The sequence below is a fragment of the Somniosus microcephalus genome, chromosome 3, assembly GCF_052327205.1.
Source record: "Somniosus microcephalus isolate GS21.2 chromosome 3, FLI_Smic_1.0, whole genome shotgun sequence".
Classification (NCBI taxonomy): Eukaryota; Metazoa; Chordata; class Chondrichthyes; order Squaliformes; family Somniosidae; genus Somniosus; species Somniosus microcephalus.
The window spans coordinates 281,653,843-281,678,975 of record NC_140989.1 but is presented as its reverse complement, the minus strand read 5'-3'; the positions used below and the strand labels follow the sequence as shown (position 1 = coordinate 281,678,975).

General features: G+C 46.2%; 1 protein-coding gene across 6 annotated transcripts in view; it reads left to right on the top strand.

Annotated features, from left to right (window-relative positions):
- The first annotated feature begins 14,709 nt into the window (after positions 1-14,709).
- The window catches only part of kifap3a (kinesin-associated protein 3a), a 249,575-nt gene continuing 239,151 nt past the window's right edge, over positions 14,710-25,133 (top strand). For 3 of the 6 annotated variants that reach the window (XR_015077662.1, XM_085982637.1, XM_085982638.1), the window contains exon 1: positions 14,710-14,860. Coding sequence is in view for 5 of the 6 variants with exons in the window: in XM_085982637.1 (XP_085838763.1) it covers positions 14,829-14,860 (32 nt within the window). In the remaining variant the exon portion in view is untranslated. The remainder of the gene's footprint in view (positions 14,861-25,133) is intronic. The other 3 variants (XM_085982636.1, XM_085982639.1, XM_085982634.1) reach the window with 1 other exon arrangement.

The window sequence follows — 25,133 nt, the reverse complement described above, 5'->3', positions numbered from 1 at the left end:
ACTGTAACTTTAAAGCGGTAACGGCGGCAGAAAATACTGAAGACAATGTCCGCGATGCCTTCGTGAAAGGCCTGCGGTCCGACTACTCACGGCAAAGACTACTGGAAGCAAAGGACCTCGACCTGGACAAAGCTGCAGCCCTCGCTCGCTCTCTAGAAGTGGCCCATCGGGACCTCGAGGCATACTCAAGGTACTGTAACTCGCGACCCTGGGACATGGGACCGACCCCGACTGCAATACCCCCCGCAGCAACCCCCCTGGGACCTACCCCAGCGTCGGCGTCCCGGACCCGATCGAGGCCGCCACCCCCGGTACCGGCTCCGACATCGGACCCCCGCGATCGGGCCACCGGCTGCTTCTTCTGCGGCCAGGCGAAACACCCGAGGTCGCGCTGCCCTGCCAAAACGCGACCTGCTCGACCTGCTTGAAGAAAGGCCACTTCGCAAAGGCCTGCAGAGGGGGATCGACAGAGGCCAGCAGTGCCTCATGCGAGCTGTGGGGGCGGCCATCTTGCATCAAGGCAACAGAGGCCAGCATCCCCACATGTGAGTCATGGGGGCGGCCATCTTTGATCCAGGCAACCGACACCAGCAGTGCCTCATGTGAGTTACGGGGGCAGCCATCTTCTCCGCCATTTTGTCCAACCTCATGGGAGACGCCATTTTACCCACCACGCTCGACCGCCACCGTGCCTCTAGACCCGACTACCGCCTCACCCGCAGACTACAGCAACTCGCTCAGCTATACACTAGCCTCCGTCACACTGGACCAAGCCCGCCCGCATCACCTGTCCAAGTCCATGATGGACATCAAAGTAAACGGCCACGCCACGACCTGCCTGTTCGACAGCGGAAGCACGGAGAGTTTCATCCACCCAGACACGGTGAGCCACTACTCCCTCCCTGTCCAGCCAACGCGCAACCGGATCTCGATGGCATCGAGGTCACACGCCACAGACATCAGCGGCTACTGTGTTGTGACCCTGTCGGTTAAGGGTACGGAGTATAAAAATTTTAAACTCCTCGTCCTGCCCCAGCTATGCGCTGCCGTCCTACAAGGGCTAGACTTCCAATCCCACCTCCAAAGCGTCACGCTAGCATACGGCGGACCCCTCCCCCCACTCACAGTCGACAACCAGCAGATTTTAAACCGCCCACCGCGTAACACCTGCGGCCTATCCACCCTCAAAGTCCTGCCACCTTCCCTGTTCGCTAACCTCACCCCCGACTACAAACCCATCGCTACCAAGAGCAGGCGGTACAGCGCCGGGGACAGAGCTTTCATTAGCTCTGAGGTGCAGCGTCTCCTGAAGGAGGGCATCATCGAAGGGAGCACCAGCCCCTGGCGTGCCCAGGTCGTGGTCGTTAAGACCGGCAATAAAAACCGCCTGGTCATCGACTACAGCCAGACCATAAACAGGTACACCCAGCTGGACGCATACCCCCTTCCCCGCATATCCGATATGGTCAATCAGATCGCACAATACCGAGTATTCTCTACCATCGACCTTAAGTCGGCCTACCACCAACTCCCTATCCGCCCTGAGGACCGCCAGCATACCGCCTTCGAGGCGAATGGCCGCCTCTACCACTTCCTTAGGGTTCCCTTCGGCGTCACCAACGGGGTTTCGGTCTTCCAAAGAGAGATGGACCGGATGGTTGACCAGAACGGGCTGCACGCCACGTTCCCCTACCTAGATAACGTCACCATCTGCAGCCGCGACCGGCAGGACCATGACGTTAATCTGGAGAGATTCCTCCGTACGGCCCAACGGCTGAACCTCACCTACAATAAGGAGAAATGTGTGTTTAACACCTCGCGCCTTGCCATCCTCGGCTGTGTAGTAGAGAACGCAGTCATCGGCCCCGACCCCGAAAGAATGCGTCCCCTCATGGAGCTACCCCTCCCCCACTGTCCAAAGTCTCTGAAGAGAACCCTGGGGCTCTTTGCCTACTATGCCCAATGGGTGCCCAATTATGCAGACAAAGCCAGACCCCTCATGAAGTCCACATCCTTCCCCCTTACGGAGGAAGCGTGACCAGCCTTCTCCCTCATTAAGGGAGACATTGCCAAGGCCACAATGCACGCAGTGGATGAGTCCATCCCTTTCCAAGTGGAGAGCGATGCATCCGACTTCGCCCTAGCCGCTACCCTTAACCAGGAGGGGAGACCAGTGGCCTTCTTCTCAAGGACCCTACAGGGCCCTGAGATCCGACACTCGTCGGTCGAGAAGGAGGCCCAGGCGATTGTGGAGGCGGTACGACGCTGGAGGCATTACCTGGCAGGCAAACGATTTACCCTCCTCACCGACCAGCGTTCGGTCGCTTTTATGTTTAATAACAAGCTGAGGGGCAAAATCAAGAATGACAAGATCTTGAGGTGGAGAATCGAGCTCTCCACCTATGATTATGATATCTTGTACCGGCCAGGTAAGCTGAACGAACCCCCTGATGCTCTGTCACGAATTACATGCGCCAGCGCGCAAAGTGATAGACTTCAGACCCTCCACAACGACCTCTGCCACCCCGGGGTCACCAGACTTTACCACTTCATTAAGGCCCGCAACCTGCCCTACTCCATCGAGGAGGTCAGGACCATGACCAGGAACTGCCAGACCTGTGCCGAGTACAAACCGCACTTCTTTAGGCCGGACAGAGCAAGCCTGATCAAGGCCACCCGCCCCTTCGAGCGCCTGAGCATCGACTTTAAGGGGCCCCTCCCGTCCTCTGACCGTAATGTGTACTTCCTCAACATTGTTGATGAGTACTCCCGTTTCCCTTTTGCCTTCCCCTGCCCAGACATGACCAGTACCACGGTCATTAAATGCCTGAACGACCTCTTCGCCTTGTTCGGGTTCCCAAACTATATACATAGTGACCGGGGCTCCTCCTTCATGAGCGAGGAACTCCGTCAGTTCCTACTAGCGAGAGGTATTGCCGCAAGCAGGACCACCAGCTACAACCCCCGAGGGAACGGCCAGGTGGAAAGAGAGAACGCGACGGTATGGAAGGCCGTCCTCTTAGCCTTAAAGTCTAAGGGCCTCCCAACCTCCCGCTGGCAGGAAGTCCTCCCGGCAGCGCTGCATTCCATCCGGTCACTACTTTGCACTGCCATTAACGCCACCCCCCATGAACGAATGTTTGTTTTCCCCAGGAAGTCGACTACGGGAACCACTCTACCAACCTGGCTGACCTCTCCGGGGCCAGTCTTGCTGCGAAAGCACGTGAGGGCCCATAAAACGGACCCCCTGGTCGAGAGGGTGGACCTCCTGCACGCCAACCCCCAGTACGCCTATGTGGCATACCCAGACGGGCGGGAGGACACAGTCTCCTTACGAGACCTCGCACCCTCGGGCACTCCGGAGACACCACCTTCACCCCCCCCCCACCACCCCCCCAATTCCAGCCCAGGTAGACGGCATGCTCCGGAACCCCACGAGCCTTCGCCGACCACGCAGACACCAGCATTAACACCGGATAATGCAACACCGCCGCTGCGACGATCAGAAAGGCTTACGAGGCCTCCGGACAGACTGACATACCAGAACTGGTAGTACACTTCACCCCGCCGGACTCAAATCTAAACAAGGGGTGAATGTGGTAAACCACTTTTATCGTTCACTATCGTTACACTATAGTTATCACTGTTATATCGTTACTCTATGGTTATCACTGTTCACACTGTTGTATCACTATATGAGGTCGCCTCCTGTCACACTGTTATACCTGGGCTGACCACTGCTGACTCTGCCCATGGCTCCACCTATCTGCCCAGGTATAAAGGTGGTCGACTGGCTGGTATTCCTCCTTGTTGGATCCGATCACCCACGAGGGTAGGCTCTGTTATTTAGCCAATAAAAACCTATAGTTACTTTCTTAACTCGTCGCTTTTCATTGGATGAATTGATAGGTATATCAAACACCATCATTGAAGAGATTTTCCTGATAAAGTTTAATTTGCAACCTGCAAAGTAGCCTACTTAGAAAGATTACTATAATATAGCTGTATTTTGTGGCGGCCGGGGGGGAGGGGGGAATCAAGTTCTCTTCTCTCTTGCAAAGCTGTATTAGTTGTCACAAGCAACCAAATAGGGTATGCAGGAACAAAAACAGGCAGAGTTAGAGAGATTACATGCAGAATTTAAATTAGTATATCGCTCCACATCACTTCAATGACTCATTGAATGACGATATAGATTACATTACAAGTCCTGGGTGATGGCCTTTTTTTAAACCCCAGCTAATGGTGCATTTTTTCTGATCAGCCCAGTGATTGACAGATGCAGAAATGCAGGGACATCCAAGTTTGTACAGGCATACAGCTGGAGTTTAGTAGTTAAAACTACACGGTATATTAGCACAGAGCTCTGGCAATCTTCCTGCTTTTAAGACATTGGTGCAGAGGATTATCTGGAGCTGAGTGTTCTTCCCACATGAAGCCTATAATCAATATTTGAAGCCAAAGCTTTATAAAATATTTTATGTTTTTTGAGACAGGTTAAATAATGATTCTACATAACCTGCTATTACAGTTTTCTTAAAAAAGCTTGTTGCGTGAAGGATAATCCTTTCATCTCTACCCTCCGACCTCTCTCTGTCATACCATTTCTTGCCTTTCTCCATTTTATTCCGGGCACTATGTTCATTGCTCCTCTTGTTTCAGCTGACATGCCTTTCCCCTTTACCTTCTCTCTGTGTTGAAATAAAGATTTATCGCTCCATCTCTTACTCTAATTCTTCCTTTCCCAGGACTGCAAATCCTTATCTTCCTCAGTTTTCCTTTCCTCCTACTATCTACAGACTTGTAAAACCCAAGCTTGGTGTCTCCACTACTATTTATGGTTTTATCTAAGCTTCTTCCCGACTCTTTTCAAACTTGGTGGTGTCCTGTACACTTTTTTAAATATTTGTTTATGGGATGTGGGCGTCGCTGGCAAGGCCAGCATTTATTGCCCATCCCCAGCTGCCCTTGAGAAGGTGGTGGCAAGCCATCTTCTTGAACCGCTGCAGTCCATGTAATGATGGTACTCCCACAGTGTTGTTAGGGAGTTCCAGGATTTTGACCCAGCGATGATGAAGGAATGGCGATATACTTCCAAGTAAGGATGGTGTATGACTTGGAGGGGAAATTGGAGGTGGTGGTGTTCTCATGCGCCTGCTGCCCTTGTCCTTCTAGGTGGTAGAGAGGTTGCGGGTTTGGGAGGAGCTGCCGAACAAGACTTGGCAAGTTGTTGCAGTGCACCCTGTAGATGGTACACACTGCAGCCACGGTACGCCGGTGGTGGAGGGAGTGAATGTTTAAGGTGGTGGATGGGGTGCCAATCAAACGGGCTGCTTTGTCCTGGATGGTGTCGAGCTTCTTGAATGTTGTTGGAGCTGCGCTCATCCAGGCAAGTGGAGAGTATTCCATCACACTCCTGACTTGTGCCTTGTAGATGATGGAAAGGCTTTGGGGAGTCAGGAGGTGAGACACTCTCTGCAGAATACCCAGCCTCTGGCTTGATCTTGTTGCCACATTTATGTGGCTGGTCCAGTTAAGTTTCTGGTCAATGGTAACCCCCAGGATACTGATGGTGGGGAATTCAGTGATGGTAATGCTGTTGAATGTCAAGGGACGGTGATTAGACGCTCGCTTGTTGGAGATATGATGTGGAGATGCCGGTGTTGGACTGGGGTGGACAAATGCAGGAAGTCACACAACACCAGGTTATAGTCCAACAGCTTTATTTGAAATCACAAGCTTTCGGAGCGCTGCTCCTTCATCAGGTGAAGTGAAGAGAAGTATACAGGCACAGCATATATAGTCAGAGAAAACTGCCAGATGATTACCGGTAATCTTTCGAACTGCCCTTTATCACACCTCGGCAGAGAGATAATCACAGCATTCAAAGGTGTGAATGGTGTCCAAACAGGTCAGTCAGGAAAACATTACATCAAAGAACAATGAGGTGGGGTCACAAGGGGTCAAATGTTGCAGATGCTAGGGTCTGTATGAAAAACAGAAAAAACCCAAAAAACTTTGCTGGAAATCACAGCAGGTCCGGCCGCATCTGTGCAGAGAGAACAAGCCAACGACGACTCGAGTCTGGATGACCCTGCGTCAGGTGGGGTTACATGTAGCGTGACATGAACCCAAGATCCCGGTTGAGGCCATCCTCATGAATGCGGAACTTGGCTATCAGTTTCTGCTCGACGATTTTGCATTGTCGTGTGTCTCGAAGGCCGCCTTGGAGAATGCTTACCCGAAGATCGGAGGCTGAATGTCCTTGACTGCTGAAGTATTCCCCAACTGGGAGGGAACACTCCTGCCTGGCGATTGTTGTGCAGTGTCCGTTCATCTGTTGTCGCAGTGTCTACATGGTCTCGCCGATGTACCATGCTCCGGGGCATCCTTTCCTGCAACGTATGAGGTAGACAACGTTGGCCGAGTCACATGATTATGTACCATGTACCTGGTGGGTGGTGTCCTCACGTGTGATGATGGTATTTGTGTTGATGATCTGGCATGTCTTGCAGAAGTTGCCGTGGCAGGGTTGTGTGGTGTCGTGGTCGCTGTTCTCCTGAAAGCTGGGTAATTCTGTCGCGACACAACAGACTTCTTACAGAAACTCAGCATCCACGGACCAGTTGAACCAGGAACACTCCTCACCACGATGGACGTCTCAGCACTCTACACCAGTATCCCCCATGATAACGGCATCGCTGCGACAGCCTCAGTACGCAACACCAACAACAGCCAATCACCAGACGCCATCCTACAACTCATCCGCTTCATCCTTGACCACAATGTCTTCACCTTCGGCAACCAGTTCTTTACCCAAACACACGGAACAGCCATGGGGACCAAATTCGCACCCCAATACGCCAACATCTTCATGCACAAGTTCGAGCAAGACTTCTTCACTGCACAGGACCTCCAACCAATGCTATACACCAGATACATCGACGACATTTTCTTCCTATGGACCCACGGCGAAGAATCACTGAAAAGACTACACGATGACATCAACAACTTCCATCCCACCATCAAACTCACCATGTACTACTCCTCAGAATCGGTTTCATTCTTGGACACACGAATCTCCATCAAAGACGGACACCTCAGCACTTCACTCTACCGCAAGCCCACGGACAACCTCACGATGCTCCACTTCTCCAGCTTCCATCCTAACCACATTAAAGAAGCCATCCCCTATGGACAAGCCCTGCGAATACACAGGATCTGCTCAGACGAGGAGGAATGCGATGGACACCTACAGACGCTGAAAGATGCCCTCGTAAGTACAGGATATGACGCTCGACTTGTCGATCGACAGTTCCGACGGGCCACAGCGAAAAATCGCATAGATCTCCTCAGAAGACAAACACAGGACACAACCAACAGAGTACCCTTCATCGTCCAGTACTTCCCCGGAGCGGAGAAACGACGTCATGTTCTCCGCAGCCTTCAACATATCATCGACGATGACGAACACCTCGCTAAGGCCATCCCCACGCCTCCACTACTCGCCTTCAAACAGCCGCCTAACCTCAAACAGACCATCGTTCACAGCAAATTACCCAGCTTTCAGGAGAACAGCGACCACGACACCACACAACCCTGCCACAGCAACCTCTGCAAGACATGCCAGATCATCAACACAGTTGCCATCATCACACGTGAGGACATCACCCACCAGGTACATGGTACATAATCATGTGACTCGGCCAGCATTGTCTACCTCATACGTTGCAGGAAAGGATGCCCCGGAGCATGGTACATCGGCGAGACCATGCAGACACTGCGACAACGGGTGAACGGACACTGCACAACAATCGCCAGGCAGGAGTGTTCCCTCCCAGTCGGGGAACACTTCAGCAGTCAAGGACATTCAGCCTCCGATCTTCGGGTAAGCATTCTCCAAGGCGGCCTTCGAGACACACGACAACGCAAAATCGTCGAGCAGAAACTGATAGCCAAGCTCGGCATTCATGAGGACAGCCTCAACCGGGATCTTGGGTTCATGTCACACTACATGTAACCCCACCTGACGTAGGGTCATCCAGACTCGAGTCGTCGTTGGCTTGTTCTCTCTGCACAGATGCGGCCGGACCTGCTGTGATTTCCAGCAAAGTTTTTTCTTTTTTTCTTTTTTTCATACAGACCCCAGCATCTGCAACATTTGACCCCTTGTGACCCCACCTCATTGTTCTTTGATGTAATGTTTTCCTGACTGATCTGTTTGGACACCATTCACACCTTTGATTGCTGTGATTATCTCTCTGCCAAGGTGTGATAAAGGGCAGTTAGAAAGATTACCGGTAATCATCTGGCAGTTTTCTCTGACTATATATGCTGTGCCTGTATACTTCTCTTCACTTCACCTGACGAAGGAGCAGTGCTCCGAAAGCTTGTGATTTCAAATAAAGCTGTTGGACTATAACCTGGTGTTGTGTGACTTCCTACATTTGTTGGAGATAGTCATTGCCCGGCACTTGAGTGGCGCGAATGTTACCTGCCACTTATCAGCCCAAGCCTGAATATCATCCAAGTCTTGCTGCATGCGGGCATGGACTGCTTCATTATCTGAGGAGTTGCAAATGACACTGAACACTGTGCAATCATCAGTGAACATCCCCATTTCTGACCTTATGATGGAGGGAAGGTCATTGATGAAGCAGCTAAAGATGGTTGGGCCTATGACACTGCCCTGAGGAACTCCTGCAGTGATGTCCTGGGGCTGTGATGATTGACCTCCAACCACCACAACCATTTTCCTTTGTGCTAGGTATGACTCCAGCCAGTGGAGAGTTTTCCCCCTGATTCCTATTGACTTCAGTTTTATTAAGGCTGCTTGATGTCACACTCAGTCAAATGCTGCCTTGATGTCAAGGGCAGTCACTCTCACCTCACCTCTGGAATTCAGCACTTTTGTCCATGTTTGAACCAAGGCTGTAATGAAGTTGGGAGCCGAGTGGTCTTGGCGGAACCCAAACTGGGCATCAGTGAGCAGGTTATTGGTGAGTAAGTGCTGCTTGATAGCACTCTCAACGACACCTTCCATTACTTTGCTGATGATTGAGTGCAGACTGATGGGGCGGTAATTGGCCGGATTGGATTTTTCCTGCTTTTTGTGGACAGGACATACCTGGACGGTTTTCCACACTGCCGGATAGATGCCAGTGTTATAGCTGTGCTTGGCTAGAGGCACGGCTAGTTTTGCAGCACAAGTCTTCAGCACGACAGCCGGGATGTTATCGGGGCCCACAACCTTTGCTGTATCCAGTGCGCTCAGTCGTTTCTTGATATCATGTGGAGTGAATCGAATTGGCCGAAGACTGGCTTCTGTGGTGGTGGGGACCTCAAGAGGAGACCGATATGGATCATCCACTCGGAACTTCTGGCTGAAGATGGTTGCAAACGCTTCAGCTTTGTCTTTTGCACTCATGTGCTGGGCTCCACTATCATTGAGGATGGGGATATTCATGGAGCCTCCTCCCATTAGTTGTTTAATGGTCCACCACCATTCACGACTGGATGTGGCAGGACTGCAGAGCTTTGATCTGATCCATTGATTGTGGGATCGCTTAGCTCTGTCTATAGCATGATGCTTTTGCTTTTTAGCATGCATGTAGTCCTGTGTTGCAGCTTCCCCAGGTTGGCACCACATTTTTAGGTACACCTGGTGCTGTTGTACACTCCTTATTGAACCAGGGTTGGTCCCCTGGCTTGGTGGTAATGGTAGAGTGAGGGATATGCCGGGCCACGAGGTTACAGATTGTGGTGGAATACAATTCTGCTGCTGCTGATGGCCCACAGCGCCTCATGGATGCCCAGTTTTGAGCTGCTAGATCTGTTCTGAATCTATCCCATTTAGCACGGTGGTACTGCCACACAACACAATGGAGGGTGTTCTCAGTGTGAAGACTGGACTTCATCTCCACAATGACTGTGCAGTGGTCACTGCTACCAATACTGTCATGGACAGATGCATCTGCGATGTGTATAGGTGAGGACGAGGTCAAGTAGGTTTTTCCCTCGTGTTGGTTCTCTCACCACCTGTCTCAGGCCCAGACTGGCAGTTATGTCCTTCAGGACTCATCCAGCTCAGTCAGTGGTGGTGCTACTGAGCCACTCTTGGTGATGGACATTGAAGTCCCCCACCCAGAGTACATTCTGTGTCCTTGCTACTCTCAGTACTTCTTCCAAGTGGTGTTCAACATGGAGGAGTACTGATACATCAGCTGAGGGAGGGCGGTAGGTGGTAATCAGCAGGAGGTTTCCTTGCCCATGCTTGACCTGAAGCCATGAGACTTCATGGGGTCCGGTGTCAATGTTGAGGACTCCCAGTGCCACTCCTTCCCACTGTATGCCACTGTGCCGCCACCCCTAGGTGGGTCTGTCCTGCTGCTGGGACAGGACATACCCAGGGATAGTGATGGAGGAGTCTGGGACATTGGCTGAAAGGTATGATTCTGTGAGTATGACTATGTCAGGCTGTTTGCTTGACTAGTCTGTGGGACAGCTCTCCCAATTTTGGCACAAGTCCCCAGATGTTGGTGAGGAGGACTTTGCAGGGTTGACTGGGCTGGGTGTGCCATTGTTGTGTCCGTAGCCGGTGCCGAGGTTGATGCTGGGTGGTCCGTCCGGTTTTATTCATATTATTTTGTTTCGTAGTGGTTTTTTTACAACTGAGTGGCTTGCTGGGCCATTTCAGAGGGCAGTTAAGAGTCAACTGTGTGTCTGGAGTCACATATAGGCCAGACCATTTAAGCATGACAGATTTCCTTCCCTAAAGGACATTAGTGAACTAGATGGGTTTTCACAACAATCCGATAATTTCATGGTCACCATTACTGATACTAGCTTTTTATTCCAGATTTATTTAATTAACTGAATTTAAATTCCCCAGCTGCTATTGTGGGATTAGAACTTATGTCTCTGGATCATTAGTCCAGGCCTCTGGATTACTTGTCCAGTAACATAACCACTATGCTACCGTTCCTGTTGAGCCTTGGTCCCTCATCTGTGTTTGTTAAAAAGCTATCCTCATGCATAAACATTGGCAGGCAATGGAAAAAGTTGTAATTCAACAGAGATTGTTATGAATGTTTACAGAAACCACAGTCCTTAGCTCCCTCCAATGCATCTCCGATTATATATGCTGCATATGAACAGCAAGTTCAGATAATGACTGAAACAAGGGCATTCAGTGTGCCCTGAGGACGCCAGAAAGCTAAGGACATAATGTACATCAAGATTTTAGTCACCAAACATCGAATTTGCTCAGTGTTTTTAAAAAAATGTTCAACTGTAGCTTATACTTTATCTACCGTGCTCATTGATATTTTGATGCATAATACATTCTATTGCATCTTGCGACAATGTGATTTTTAAAAATTACATTCCGAATTTGTTTCTCTCAGTATCACATGTACTGTGGTTTGGACGTTTTAAAAGGTTTCATTAATCCCCGGTATTATAACAGCAAATATAGTACAGCTGTGGCTCAGTGGGTAGCATGCTTGCCTCTGAGTCAGAGGTTGTGGGTTCAAGTCCTACTCCAGGGACTTGAGCACAAAAAGCTAGGCTGACACTCCAGTGCAGTGCTGAGGGAGTGCTGCACTATTGGAGGTGCCATCTTTCAGATGAGAACGTTAAACCAAGTAGATGTAAAAGATCCCATGGTACTATTTCAAAGAAGAGCAAGGGAGCTATTCCTGGTATCCTGGCCAATATTTATCCCTCAACCAACATAACAAAAACAGATTATCAGATCATTATCACATTGCTGTTTGTGGGAGCTTGCTGTGCACAAATTGGCTGCTGCGTTTCCCACATTACAACAGTGACTCCACTTCAAAAGTACTTCATTGGCTGTACAGCTCTTTGAGATGTCTGGTGGTCGTGAAAGGCGCTATATAAATGCACGTCTTTCTTTTTACATGCCATGTGTCATAAAAATATAAACAGTGCTGCGTTGGTATTCACAAAAGGCTGTAACTGTACAATCCACAATGGGAAATAACTATAATATATAGAAGGCATGTTAATCCCCTATAATATGCAATGAAGGAAAATGACCTATCAATGCAGTGAGGTTCACATGGTATAATAGTGCTATAGTCCAGCCAAATGGTTCAATGGTTTGCGTCACTTGCTGCGGCTGCAGGGTCTGCCATCTCGAAACGTCGCACTCAATCCCGCTACCTAATTTGGTAAAACTGGTCCAAGTACTTTACATAAATAATAACATAGTGAGGCAGTAACATATTGAGGGGTTCAGGTGATGTTGCCACGAGCTTTGTTCTGCGGTTTATCTAACCCTTTGGAAGACTATTTCCGCTTGTTTGCGAGCGTGTGACATAATAATAGAATAATAAACTGTGTTTAAATAAATACCAACCGCGTCCGGTGTGCAGTCATCTGCACAAAAATGGCATGCTGGTCTGAGTTTTCTCCCTCCCCCACCTTGCTTTTTCATGGAGACATGACCCTTTAATGGGTTTTTAATCAATGCCACCCTTTTTATCAGAAGAAAAATTAAACTTTTCTAATGCGGGTTATTCGCTTCATACACACTCCTAACTAAATGTTGCCTTACCTAATCACATCATGACCAACACACAAAGCCTTTTTAACAATGTTTTACTGAGTTAATGATCACTTCTCTCAAAATACCTGATATCCTAAGTAATTAAGAAATCCTAGTCCAGGCATTATTCTGAATACATTCGATTTTTTTTTGGGGGGGGGGGAAGTGTTATAATTCGGGATATTCTTTAATAAATTCTAAATTTGCAAAACGTTCTTGTACGGTCGGACGGCATTTCAACCAAATATATAATGATATAAAACTCGGTCAATACATTCCAGGAATCCGAAATACGTTTAGCCCCATGATACGTTTAATATTAAAATTCAGCTGTTGCTAATATTCACTGGGATATTCCCACTCACGCAGCCTCGCCTAATCCTCTGCAGGCCAGAGCGCAGCGGTCTCTCCAACTCACCCAAAGGCAATCGCTCCAAGAGGAAGAGGTAACTCGAAAAAAAGTCACTCCTGATGGTTTTATGAAGGAAGAAAGACATGCTGTGGCGGCACATATCATCGTCGGTTCTGTCCCACCGCGATTTAAAAGCGTAGTGGGCTTTTTTCCATTCCATCTGTTCTGCCATTTTCTGTGAGAGTTCGTAAGTCACCGGATTTTCTCTCTCTCTCTCCCCCTGGGTAGCTATCGGCCGTTTCTCCATGTGATTCAGATCCTTCGGTGCGACTGTCCGGGGTCTCAGCTCCCAACTACTCGGCGCTGGCCCTGAAACTGATCAAGCTCTGTTCCACAAGCAGGTGCTGAAAACGCGCCTCGCTGTCTGAATTACAACTCTCCCCACCCACCAGATCTATGCACTGTCAGCTCTACGTACACTGATTCAATACAAGCACATTCTGTAAAGACTAAATCCTGGGGTAAAAAGATCTTAAAAATAACTTTATTGGATGTGAAAATGACACGCAGTGTTGCAATGCTGCTCGTATACGGTTCAAACGCCTACAGAGATTGAACAGGAAAATCGGTAAACAGTGTGAGACACCAGTGGCTGGCTGAAGTGTGGAGACTATTTCACATTACGTCAGCAATAACAACTTGCATTTATATAATATTTTAATGTATTAAGAAGTTCAAAGGCTTCACAAAAGCGTAATCAGACAAATATTGTCACTGAGCCAAAGAAGGGGATATTAGGAAGTGTGACTAAAAGCTTGATCAAAAAGACAGGTTTTAAGGAGGGTCTTAAAGGAGGTGAGAGAGGTGGAGTGGCAGAGAGGTTTAGGGACTGAATTTCAGAGCTTAGGGCCTAGACGTTTGAAGGCACCGTGATCAATGGTGGGGCAAAGAGAGTGGGGGATATGCAAGAGACCAGAGTTGGAAGAAAGCAGAATTCCTGGATGGCTGTAGAACTGGAGAACGTTACAGAGATGGGGATAGATGAGGCCATGGAGGGATTTGAACACGAGGATAAGAATTTAAAATTTGAGTTGTTGAGGGACCAGGAGAATGCAGGTCAGTGAACTAAGGTGTGATGGTTGAGTGGTTCCTTGGTGCGAGATATGATATAGGCAGCAAAGTTTTCGATTAACTGAAGTTTATGGATGGTGGAAGATGGGAGGCCGGCCAGAAGAACAGTGGAATAGTTGAGTCTGGAGCTGACAAAGTCATGGATGAGGGTTTAGGCAGCAGACTGGCTGAGGCAAGGGTAAAAACAAGTGTTGATTTTAGTCACCCTATTTAATATTTCCTTCTTTGGCTGGGTATCCACTTTTGTCTGATTATACCTCTGTGAAATGTCTTGGGACGTTTTTGCTATGTGAGAGGTGCTATCTAAATGCAAGTTGTTTTTGTCGCTGTTGGCTTATCTTGCACTGCAACATTGACCATTTTTTTTGGATATTAAGGGATTTTTTGGGATACTAAGGACATTTTTGGATACTAAGGGAATCAAGGGATATGGGGATGGTGCGGGGAAAGTGGAGATGAGGTAAGGGATCAGCCATGATCTTATTGAATGGCGGAGCAGGCTCGAAGGGGCCAAATGGCCGACTCCTGCTCCTAGTTCTTCTATTCTTGTTGACCTGGGTTTACAGTGCCTGGCCTACTGGGGGCGCTGCCGGCGGAGTCGCACCTCTGCTCTCCCCGCGGCTCCGCCCTCCGAGCCGGCGCTGCGCATTGTGGGCGTTTCACTTGTCCCTGGTAACCGGGGAGATGCTGTGAGGGTGGCCGCGGTGCTGGGTGAGAATAAGCAAACAAAGGAGCGGCTTCCAGGCGGAGCTGGAGCGGCGGCGGCTGGAGATGCAGCCGGACGATGCTCGCTATCTGAAGAGGTTGGTACGGCGGCAGTGGCAATAGTGACTGGCTGTTGCGAGCGGGCGGTGCCGGTTGTCTTGTCAACGGAACGGGCTGGGCCCCTGAGCCTGCAGCCGCCGTGACTGCACTTGGCTTTCTGGCCGCGACACCTTTTAATCCGGCCGTTACTGCCCTTTTCACGGCTGGTATCTACGGCGCGGGTTTTGCAGCCATGTTGTGTAAATGTGCGGATGGTTGCAAATCCCCCCTCCCCCGGTTCCCCCGATCCCCCGAAGATGCTGACACCATCCTGGGACACAGTTCCTCTGGTGCAAGGTGCTCTTGGATACATTTAGTGGCGTTATTCTTAAGTCGGCCTTGATGGTGAATATTGGTAGGTTCTTTAATAAATGGGGAGCCTCACAGCTAAACTGATCCTGCCCTTGATGTTGGCACTTTCAGCATGGGTTGCTGATCAGCAACACTGGCTGATGTCCTCCTCCATCTCGTTCGTTGAGGTCAGTTACAGTGCCCTTAATGCCACTATGGATGGCTGTGATGATTGGGGCTACTCACTGGATAAGCTTGTTGAGCCATAAGAAGAGCCAATGCTGGTTGTCATCAGGCTGCTACCAGGTACTAGCTGGCAAATTGGTTGAGGTCGGGAATTCGTGGCAAGATGTGTGGCATTTGGGAGTTCACATTAAGTTTGATATTGTTTATTGTGATCTTGGGGAAAAATGGGGAAACGCATCTTGTGAACTGATCCAGGATGGGGAGTACTTTCTGTACAAAGTATTCCATCTGCTTGATTGAAATAAAATATATCCTACCTGTTTGTATATCACAGAAAATCACAGAAACCCCACAGGGCCATTTCAGCCCATCGAGCCTGCACCGTAACCCCTACACCAACACATATCCCACCCTATCCCCGTAACCCCAGGTATTTAATCCCCCTAACACTAAGGGTCAATTTTTATCATAGCCAATCAACTTAACTGGACTGTGGGAGGAAACCGGAGCACCCGGAGGAAACCCACGCAAACACGGGGAGAATGTCTGTGTGGAGTTTGCACAGTCACCCAAGGCCGGATTCGAACCCGGGTCCCTGGCGCTGTGAGGCAACAGTGCTAACCACTATGCCACCGTGCATATATATATATGTTTTAATTTGTTTTAAACTTTACCTACAGAAATCCAAAACAAAACAATAGCAGGTTGGAAAACAAACAAGAGCAAACTACAAATTTGTTAACCAAATACTGTATATACAATTCAATATCTACAACAGCAAATGATAGGTTTACGTTATGTCAGACAAAGTAGCAGCAGATATTCCAATACTCATGAGTGAAGAACATTAAGAAATTAGAATAGGTTAGGAGATCATATTGGAGACATGTCCAGGCACCAGGCAATGTGAACAGACATTGAGGTTCATAATTAAGACATGCCAGTTCAAAGAAAAAGCTATGGGAAAAATTAACTGATGGTAAGAGAGAGCTGGGGCCAAACCAAATCCAGTGAGAAAGCAGATGCATTTAGATTGCAGTCGCTGGCCTGCAAGCTGCAGATTGGATTTCAACCAGGCAGAACCCCATTTACTCTCTGGCTGACAAATTCTATTGCCTAGGAGACAGTTCTGTCCAGGTGTGCAGAGCTCCTTTGAAAAATAAAGCAAAATGTTAGATGTCTAAAAACAACAACTTGCATTTATATAGCACCTTTAACGTAGTAAAATGTCACAAGGTGCTTCACAGGATCGTAATCGGACAAACAGCGACAGAACCAAAGAAGGAGACATCAGGACAGATGACTCAAAGCTCGGTCAAAGAAGTATATTTAAAGGAGCGTCTTAAAAGAGGAATCTTAAAATAGTGTGTTTTGAGTATCCCCATTGTCCAAACATCAAAATGAATTGAAGGGACATATAAAAGTTGTCCAGGGGTCCCCTGGGCTTTTTTTTTTATAGTTTGACATTACATTGGATTTACACTCCAGGAAGTGCAAACCAAAGTGGTGTGAGATTACCTCTTCCAGAAAGTCTCTCTGCTTTTCTGGAGTCAGCTCAGGCCCTGACTCCACATTTAAACTATAACTTTACTGTTGCTTTTAAACAAAAATTGCACTGAAGTATGCTAATGCAATCAAACCATGATACTGACTCACTACTCCTGTTGATCGCTGTGTGCAACAAAACCTAGTGAAGTCTTGGGCATAATCAAAAAAGATAACTTAAGATAACACATCATTCTGTGATATCTTAATTTTTGTTAGCATATTTTGATTGTTATGGAGATCCAGCATTTTATCGTTGATTTTATCGTGAGGATGGCTCGTGTGTCTGGAACACCTTGTGTGGGAGCTAGTGTTAGGAAACATGAGCATCTTCTGGCTTGCTTACTTCCAGTTTAAATGTCTCCTTCCATGCAAGAGCTTTTTTTTTAGTTTGTTTAACAGAAAATATTAATCCACACTCACCTTTCTTCCTTTTAACTTTGGCTACATAACAACAATCACTGAACTTCAAATGTAATTCCTTGTATGTGAAGTGCTTTGCAATGTTCTGATGTGATAAGGTGCCATATAAACCCAAATATATGTTAACTTAATGTGACCGCAGGCTACTGTGAAGCCAATTGAAGAATTGAACTATATCACTAATGTCTCAGTGATTGTTTTATTTTGCTGACCACAAATGACTCTGTGCCTCATTGTAGTAGAAGTCAGTTACAATGTTAATGTAGGGAAGGAGCAATACTGATTGAGAACATTTTTCATTTGTCATTGTTGTTTCAATGGTAGCACACTCGCCTGAGTCAGAAGTTTGTGGGTTCAAGCCATACTTTGGGGGATTAAATACGTGGGGTTACGGGGATAGGGTGGGATATGTGTTGATGTAGGGGTTACGGGGATCGGGTGGGATATGTGTCGGTGCAGGCTCGATGGGCCGAAATGGCCTCTATCTGCACTGTGGGGTTTCTGTGACTTGAGCACATAATCTAGGTTGGCACTTCAATGCAGCACCGAGGGAGTTCTACACTGTCAAAGACGCCATCTTTCAGATGAAACGTTAAATCAAGGCCCAATCTGCCCCCTCTGGTGGATGAACCTCCCTCCAGAATATCCTCTGCCTCTTCACTCTTCACCTTTAAAAGCCCATCTTTTCAACCAAGCTTTTGATCACCCTCTCTAATCTCTCCTTCCATGGGTTGGGATCCATTCACTATCTATATTTTATCTTCCCCCTCCCCCGCCACTTCCACCTAACCTCTAAAGTGCCGTGGGATGTTTTCTATTCTTTGAGGCGTGATATGAATGCAAATTGCTGCTGCTGTTCCTGTTTGATAGATTTCAGACTTGTCACATTTACGTAGAGTGAGAGTTCATTCTGATTTAAAATGTAATAATTGATTCTAATGTAGTTCACTCTGCAGAGTAAGCATTACTCCATATCTCTGGATAGATTTATAACAGGTCTCTTTGTTTTTAATTGTATAAATTCCACTCATAACATTTCCATGATGGTAGTTCTGGATATTGTGCATTAGAGATATATTACACAATGACAAAGAAGACTAAACTCTCTCCTGTGCTCCTTGGTCGTGTTAGTGCTGGACAGATGTTCAAGGTATTTGCTGTTTGGCAAGTAAGACTCTTGAATTAAGCTCATTTTTGACTTGTCAGAAACAGTTACTTGAACTTTAAACATTAGGACATAATCCTCGGAATTCAAATGAAAGACTGCTTTGGGAATAAATAAGAAGCTAAACGCGGGGTAGAGAAGGCCTGCAGCAGGTCACCAAGGACCAGGTGTAACAGATGGAAAGTAACTGGATAATTGAGTGGAATGTTCTGGTCCTGACCTTGATGCATGAAATTTATTTTCTTTTAATGTTTCTTGTAATAGGCAGAGCAGCATGGCGTTGAAGTACAAGACCTGGGATTGCCCATTCAATTCATCACACACTGAGTTCCTAATCTCTGTGTTGGGAGAGGAACATGGGCACCCAGAGGTGTTTGGATTAGGCTTCTTTGATAGCAGAGTAAGGAATAGCTCCAGTCTTTGAAGGTGTTGACATCGCAATTGTTTTTCTTTATTTAACACAGTAACAGGACTTGGATTTAATTGTGTAAGATGGGGGAATAACTGGTGAGGTTTCTGCTTCTGTACAGATATTTCTTCTTCTTTCCACCTCCCACACCAAGCCACGAGCAAAGTGTGGATGGGGTTGGCAGCTTGATGTTTCAACATTCTTTGAACCTGATCCTTATTTTATTTCTCTGGACATGCCCCTTGTATAAGAACCGAAATGAAGCACAATGATCAAAAGTTGCTCAGACCATCTAGTACAACCTGATGTTTTTAGGTTCATGTACATGATCTGCTCAGACTTTTTACTCCCTTGTGGCTTGACATTGAAGTCCAGAATGATTTTTCTTTATGGCTATAAATTAGAATTTGTTTGGAACTGTTCTAGCACTTAAAATCTGCATGGAGGTGCTTTTAGCATTGGGACAGGATTATTCATGCGTGAAAGAAATTAAAATAATCTGTAGGGCATAATCTGTGCAATGGAGCAGATTGGAGAGGAGGACTAGGTTGTATGATTTTTGGTTAAAGCCCTTGGTTTAGTTAGTTGGGAATAATAGTTTGGTAAGAGGATGGGTTAATGGTAAGAGCTGTGTGTGATGGGAAAGGCAGTAAGATGACTACACTGTCTTTACCACCCTTTCCCTCACCCCACCCTTCCCCCTGTCCCTCACCTCACCCCTCCCCCAAACAAGTTCTAATTCATCTCTTGCCCTGCCAGTACACTTTACACCTAATCTCAGCCTATTACCATCTCGTCTAGCTTCTAATCTCTTTTACTTCTTTTGTTTCTTTTATTCTTTTGTCCGATCACAGCCCTGCCTTCGATCTAGTTTCTTTTCTTTCCAGTTTTGAAGAAGGGTTCGACCCGAAACGTCAACTCAAATTTCTCTCCACGGATGTTGCCTGACCTGCTGAGTTTTTCCAGCATTTTCTGTTGTTATTTCTAATTCATGCTGTCTGTGGATCACCTGATCGGGGGAGGTGTATATTTGACCAAACTAGGGGAGGGTTGTAATAGTAGTTAACTCTTTCAAGAACTAGGATATGCTTTCCTGTTGCAGGATTTAGAATTGATAAACCACATGTAGGTAATGTCAGTCGGTGAATATTGGTCTAATAGCTGCACTGTATTTTAGAAAGAAAGACCAGTACTCTTTGTTCTCTTTATTTTCCTTGCTCATTGCTTTATGCCTTTTTCAGTGGCGATTCATGTTTGCACATGGCTGAGTATTCACGCTGCAGAGTAGCTGTTTCGCTTTACTAAGTGTTGATGGTCTGGTGTACAAGAGTGACAATGTTTTTCTGTCCCAGCACCCATCAATGATTCATATGACACTGAAACGAGCATTGCCAAAGCTATTTATGTTTAAATTAGCTTTTTTAGCAACAAAAAACAAGACATGGCACACACCTCTAAATTAGTCTTCAGATTGTTAAGTGATACTATTTTTACTTGGAGCCTGCCTGAGAATATGGAATTAGTTTATTGTTTTGTTTTCCTAAAATTTCAGATGCATTGGCTGCCCTTCACCCATCCCCCACAAAAAATATCTGTTGTTACTGACATGTCCAGTCAATTCCTTTGATACCTTGGTTCCTGTCTGGATTATCTTCACGTATTGCCTTTGTTCTTTCCATTTCCATGTCTTCCATTGTTACTGTTGGCAAAATCTTTTCCCAGATGCCCTTTTAATCATTTCTGGTCTCTGAATTCTTTTCTCCTGCTGTTTCCAATTATTTGAGCATCTGTGTCCCTTCTCCTTGCCTCCTATGATATTTTCCTAACTCGCCTTTACCTACCTTGTTGTCCCCAATACCAGTAGAGATATATTTAGAAATAAATAACTGGAATAGAATGCGCCAAAATATATAGTAATTTAAGAAAGAGGAAAACCTAGTTACGATTTCTTAAAGCTGTGTTTGAGATTCTGGAAATTGAGGATTAGTGGTTAGAAATAATTGCCATACCATTGGGATATAAAGTAATAAACTGGTTCTGAAATGTATTTTAATAAAAAAAATTCCTTCACATTTACAGCGTGGCCAAAGTCACTTTGTAATAAACTGTTCTTGAGAGCTGCCTTGCCAGATTTGTAAGCAAAATAATGTATTGGCAAAATTGTGCTGTAAAAAATGTAAGTTACATTGGCTTATTTCCTGACTGACTTCTAAGCAGGAATATAAGTGCAAGGAGAGTTATGGCAGACAAGCTATGAATTTGAGCCCGTATTCATGAAGTGCATGGACATGTTTTCCCTGCAGTAACACATCAAAAGTAACTTTAAATGCCCTAATAACATAATGTTAACAATGTTTTATATACCAGATGTGATGTTTCCACTCTAAGATTTAAGTAGAAGTTGATAATGCTGTAGTTTGAATCACTAGGCGCAATATTTTCAAAGTTGGAGCCACTTAGTACTCCGACATTTTTATCCATGATAATTGAGAAATTTGAGGACTTTGTGCTCAGCTGCATCCAAGTTTTTTCTAGATTAAAACGTGCTTAGGTGTGTGTTTCAAGGAGATAATTGAACTTATGGTTCATGCTGATGTAGTGTTCAAGGTATTTTTTATCCTAACCTTCTGTAGCTGTCTTAAAAATGTGCTCCTTGCTATTTTCCTATAATACATTCCAAGAAAAGTTTCCTGCAGATTGAATATGTAATGCTTTCCAGGTAGGGGTTAAATTGCACATGCCCTGGGAAAAGTATTAGAAAATAAACCAGTTCTGAAGAAGGGTTTCGACCTGAAACGTTAACTCTGTTTCTCTCTCCACGGATGTTGCCTGGCCTGCTGAGTTTTTCCAGCTTTTTCTGGTGTTATTTCAGAAAATAAACCAGTTATAGCTAAGTTCATATGCAGAATTATTTTTTTATTAAGGACTGATTTTGATCTGAGAAGATAGCAGTTTAATTTATGACAAAAATTAAATATTCTGTTGTATGCAAAGCAGAATAACAATGATTAATTCAAGGGAGAATTTGCTTGAAAATTTGATTTCTTGCTACTGGTTAATATTTGTGACTGGGATACTTTTTGTCAATTAAAAATGAAGATGATTTTGTGCAATATCTACAATAGTTTAAAGGAAATGATCAATGATTTATCTTGTATTTGGCAATTCAAAGGATGTTGTGAAGTGTAGTGCTTTTTTTTCTACATTCAAAGTCCTACAGAAAATGTATGTAAGTTGATCCTTATGTCATAGAGTCATAGAGTTTTACAGCACAGAAAGAGGCCCTTCGGCCCATCGTGTCTGCGCCGCCCATCCATCCCTGTCCAGTCTAATCCCATTTTCCAGCATTTGGTCCATAGCCTTGTATGCAATGGCATTTCAAGTGCTCATCCAAATGCTTCTTGAATGTTGTGAGGGTTCCTGCCTCTACCACCCTTTCAGGCATTGAGTTCCACATTCCAACCACCCTCTGGGTGAAAAAGTTCCTCCTCAAATCCCCTCTAAATCTCCTGCCCCTTACCCTGAATCTATGCCCCCTTGTTATTGACCCCCCTACTAAGGGGAAAAGTTCCTCTTTATCTACCCTATCTATGCCCCTCATCATTTTGTACACCTCAATCAGGTCCCCCCTCAGCCTTCTTTGCTCCAAGGAAAACAACCCCAGCCTGTCCAGCCTCTCTTCATAGCTGAGGCGCTCCATCCCAGGTAACATCCTGGTGAATCTTCTCTGCACCCTCTCCAAAGCAATCACATCCTTCCTATAGTGAGGCGACCAGAACTGCACACAGTACTCCAGCTGTGGCCTCACCAGCGTTTTGTACAGCTCCATCATAACCTCCCTGCTCTTATATTCTATGCCTCGGCTAATGAAGGCAAGTATCCCATATGCCTTTTTAACCACCTTATCTACCTGTTCCGCTGCCTTCAGGGATCTATGTACATGTACACCAAGGTCCCTCTGACCCTCTGTACTTCCTAGGGTCCTACCACTCAATGTGTATTCCCTTGCCTTATTTGTCCGTCCAAAATGCATCACCTCGCACTTTTCAGGGTTAAATTCCATTTGCCACTTTTCCGCCCATCTGACCAACCCGTTTATATCGTCCTGTAGCCTGAGGCTTTCCTCCTCACAATTTACCACCCCACCAATTTTCGTGTCATCTGCGAATTTACTGATCATACCTTTTACATTCTCATCCAAATCATTTATGTAGATCACAAACAACAAGGGACCCAGCACCGATCCCTGAGGTACCCCACTGGACACAGGCTTCCAGTCACAAAAGCAACCTTCGACCATCACCCTCTGCCTCCTGCCACTCAGCCAGTTTAGGATCCAACGCGCTAAGGCTGGATCCCATGGGCTCTTACCTTCTCTGGGACCTGATCTTCATGTGTGTACGGGGAGATGTTCTCTACCTCACTTATCTGGTTCTGCTTTAAGACATGTCAACTGGAAAGGAAGGTAAAATGGTCAGAATTCAACAAAGTAGATTTTGCATTCCATCAGATATCCCTTTTTATTTACTTGTTCATGTTATGATTTCAGTTCAATTGATGTATACTTGACTTTACGTTGACTGTTACTAATTTTAGGCCTGCACTAGATATTCTTTCAGGTTTAATGTTGCTGGTAGCCTCTGTAAGTAGATCTCATATCACCAACGGTCAGGAGTATACCTTTAGCGCCTGTTATCCAGTTATATGATGGTGTGACCTGGAACCGCAACAGTAAGACCCTTCACTGCGTACTGGATACATTGATCTCGCACATGCCTCGTGCATGTCTCCTTTCATCCGTAAATCAGACTAATGAGCTGTATAGTGAGATGAAGTCAATTGTAAACTGACAAGTTGGTTTATTTTATATGAAATACTTGACTGAACAGAATGTTCTTTTCACAGCATGGTTTACCTATTTTCTATTGCACCATTTTTTTTTATTAGTATATGGGATGTGGGCGTCGCTGGCAAGGCCAGCATTTATTGTCCATCCCTAGTTGCCCTTGAGAAGGTGGTGGTGAGCTGCCGCCTTGAACCGCTGCAGTCCGTGTGGTGAAGGTACTCCCACAGTGCTGTTAACATCAAAAATAATGAATTATGCAACTTTGGCCTTGATATGGGCTTGCCGTCACTCGCTCTCACTGACTGGCATTCACTTAGATAGAGAGTGATCTCCTTTCTGACTTTTTTGAAACTTATTGCAGACTTGGCCTCTCACTCTTCCCTCAGCCAACTTTGTCGAGGATTGGATCATCAGGTTGCCAGTCAAGCGGCATCCTTGGATCAGAAACCTCCCATTTGACTAGGCCTCCTGCTGTTGCCAGTGAATGAAACGTAGTTTGTGCAAACCTCTCTGGAATGTGCTAATGATCTCTATTGTCTCAAACGGATATGGTATGTGAGAAACACACTTCATGCCCCAGCTAGTGTATTTAATCCACAGGCTGAACAACTCGTGTGTTACTGAAAGTTAACTCCTTCTATCTTGAATTTAATTCATAGCAACATCATAATAGAAATTAACCCCAAATCCCTTCTAGGGCATTTCTATAAATATTGAACACTGATGAGTAGGGAATGTGATGTCAGTTTTCTGCTGTTGCAGTCCAAAATTGTGCGGGTTAGGTTGATTGGCCATGATAAAAATTGGCCCTTAGTGTTAGGGGGGATTAAATACGCGGGGTTACGGGGATAGGGCTTGGGTGGGATGGCTGTCGGTGTAGGGACAGGGTGCTAGGGTTTGGATGATCAGCCATGATCTCGTTGAATGGCGGAGCAGGCTCGAAGGGCTGAATGGCCTACTCCTGCTCCTGCTCCTATCTTCTATGTTTCTATGTATCCATTCATTCTTAGTTGTCACATAGCTTGAAATTGTGGATGTTTTGATGGAATACTTATGAACTTCTACAATTTGAAAGATGCCTGAGGCCATTGGGAAGATCCAGTAGCCATTTCTAAAGCCCTGTGACATTTCAGTTTCAATTTGGAAACCTGCTGCAGAGATACCAACCACCTGGTTATGGGATTTAAACTCTGCCGTACCACCTACTTGTGTTTTTACTTGGGGGATAAATATGACAATTCTCTACTGTATTTTAATATTGGATATATGTATAGTTGTGTTGAATGTTTTCTTTCTTTGTGTTTACAGTTTTTTTCTATACTGAAAAATCAGAATTGGCAAGTAGCATCATTTTCTGAAGCATAGCCTCAAATAGCCAATGAAGTTGGTTGGGCAAGTCCAATCATG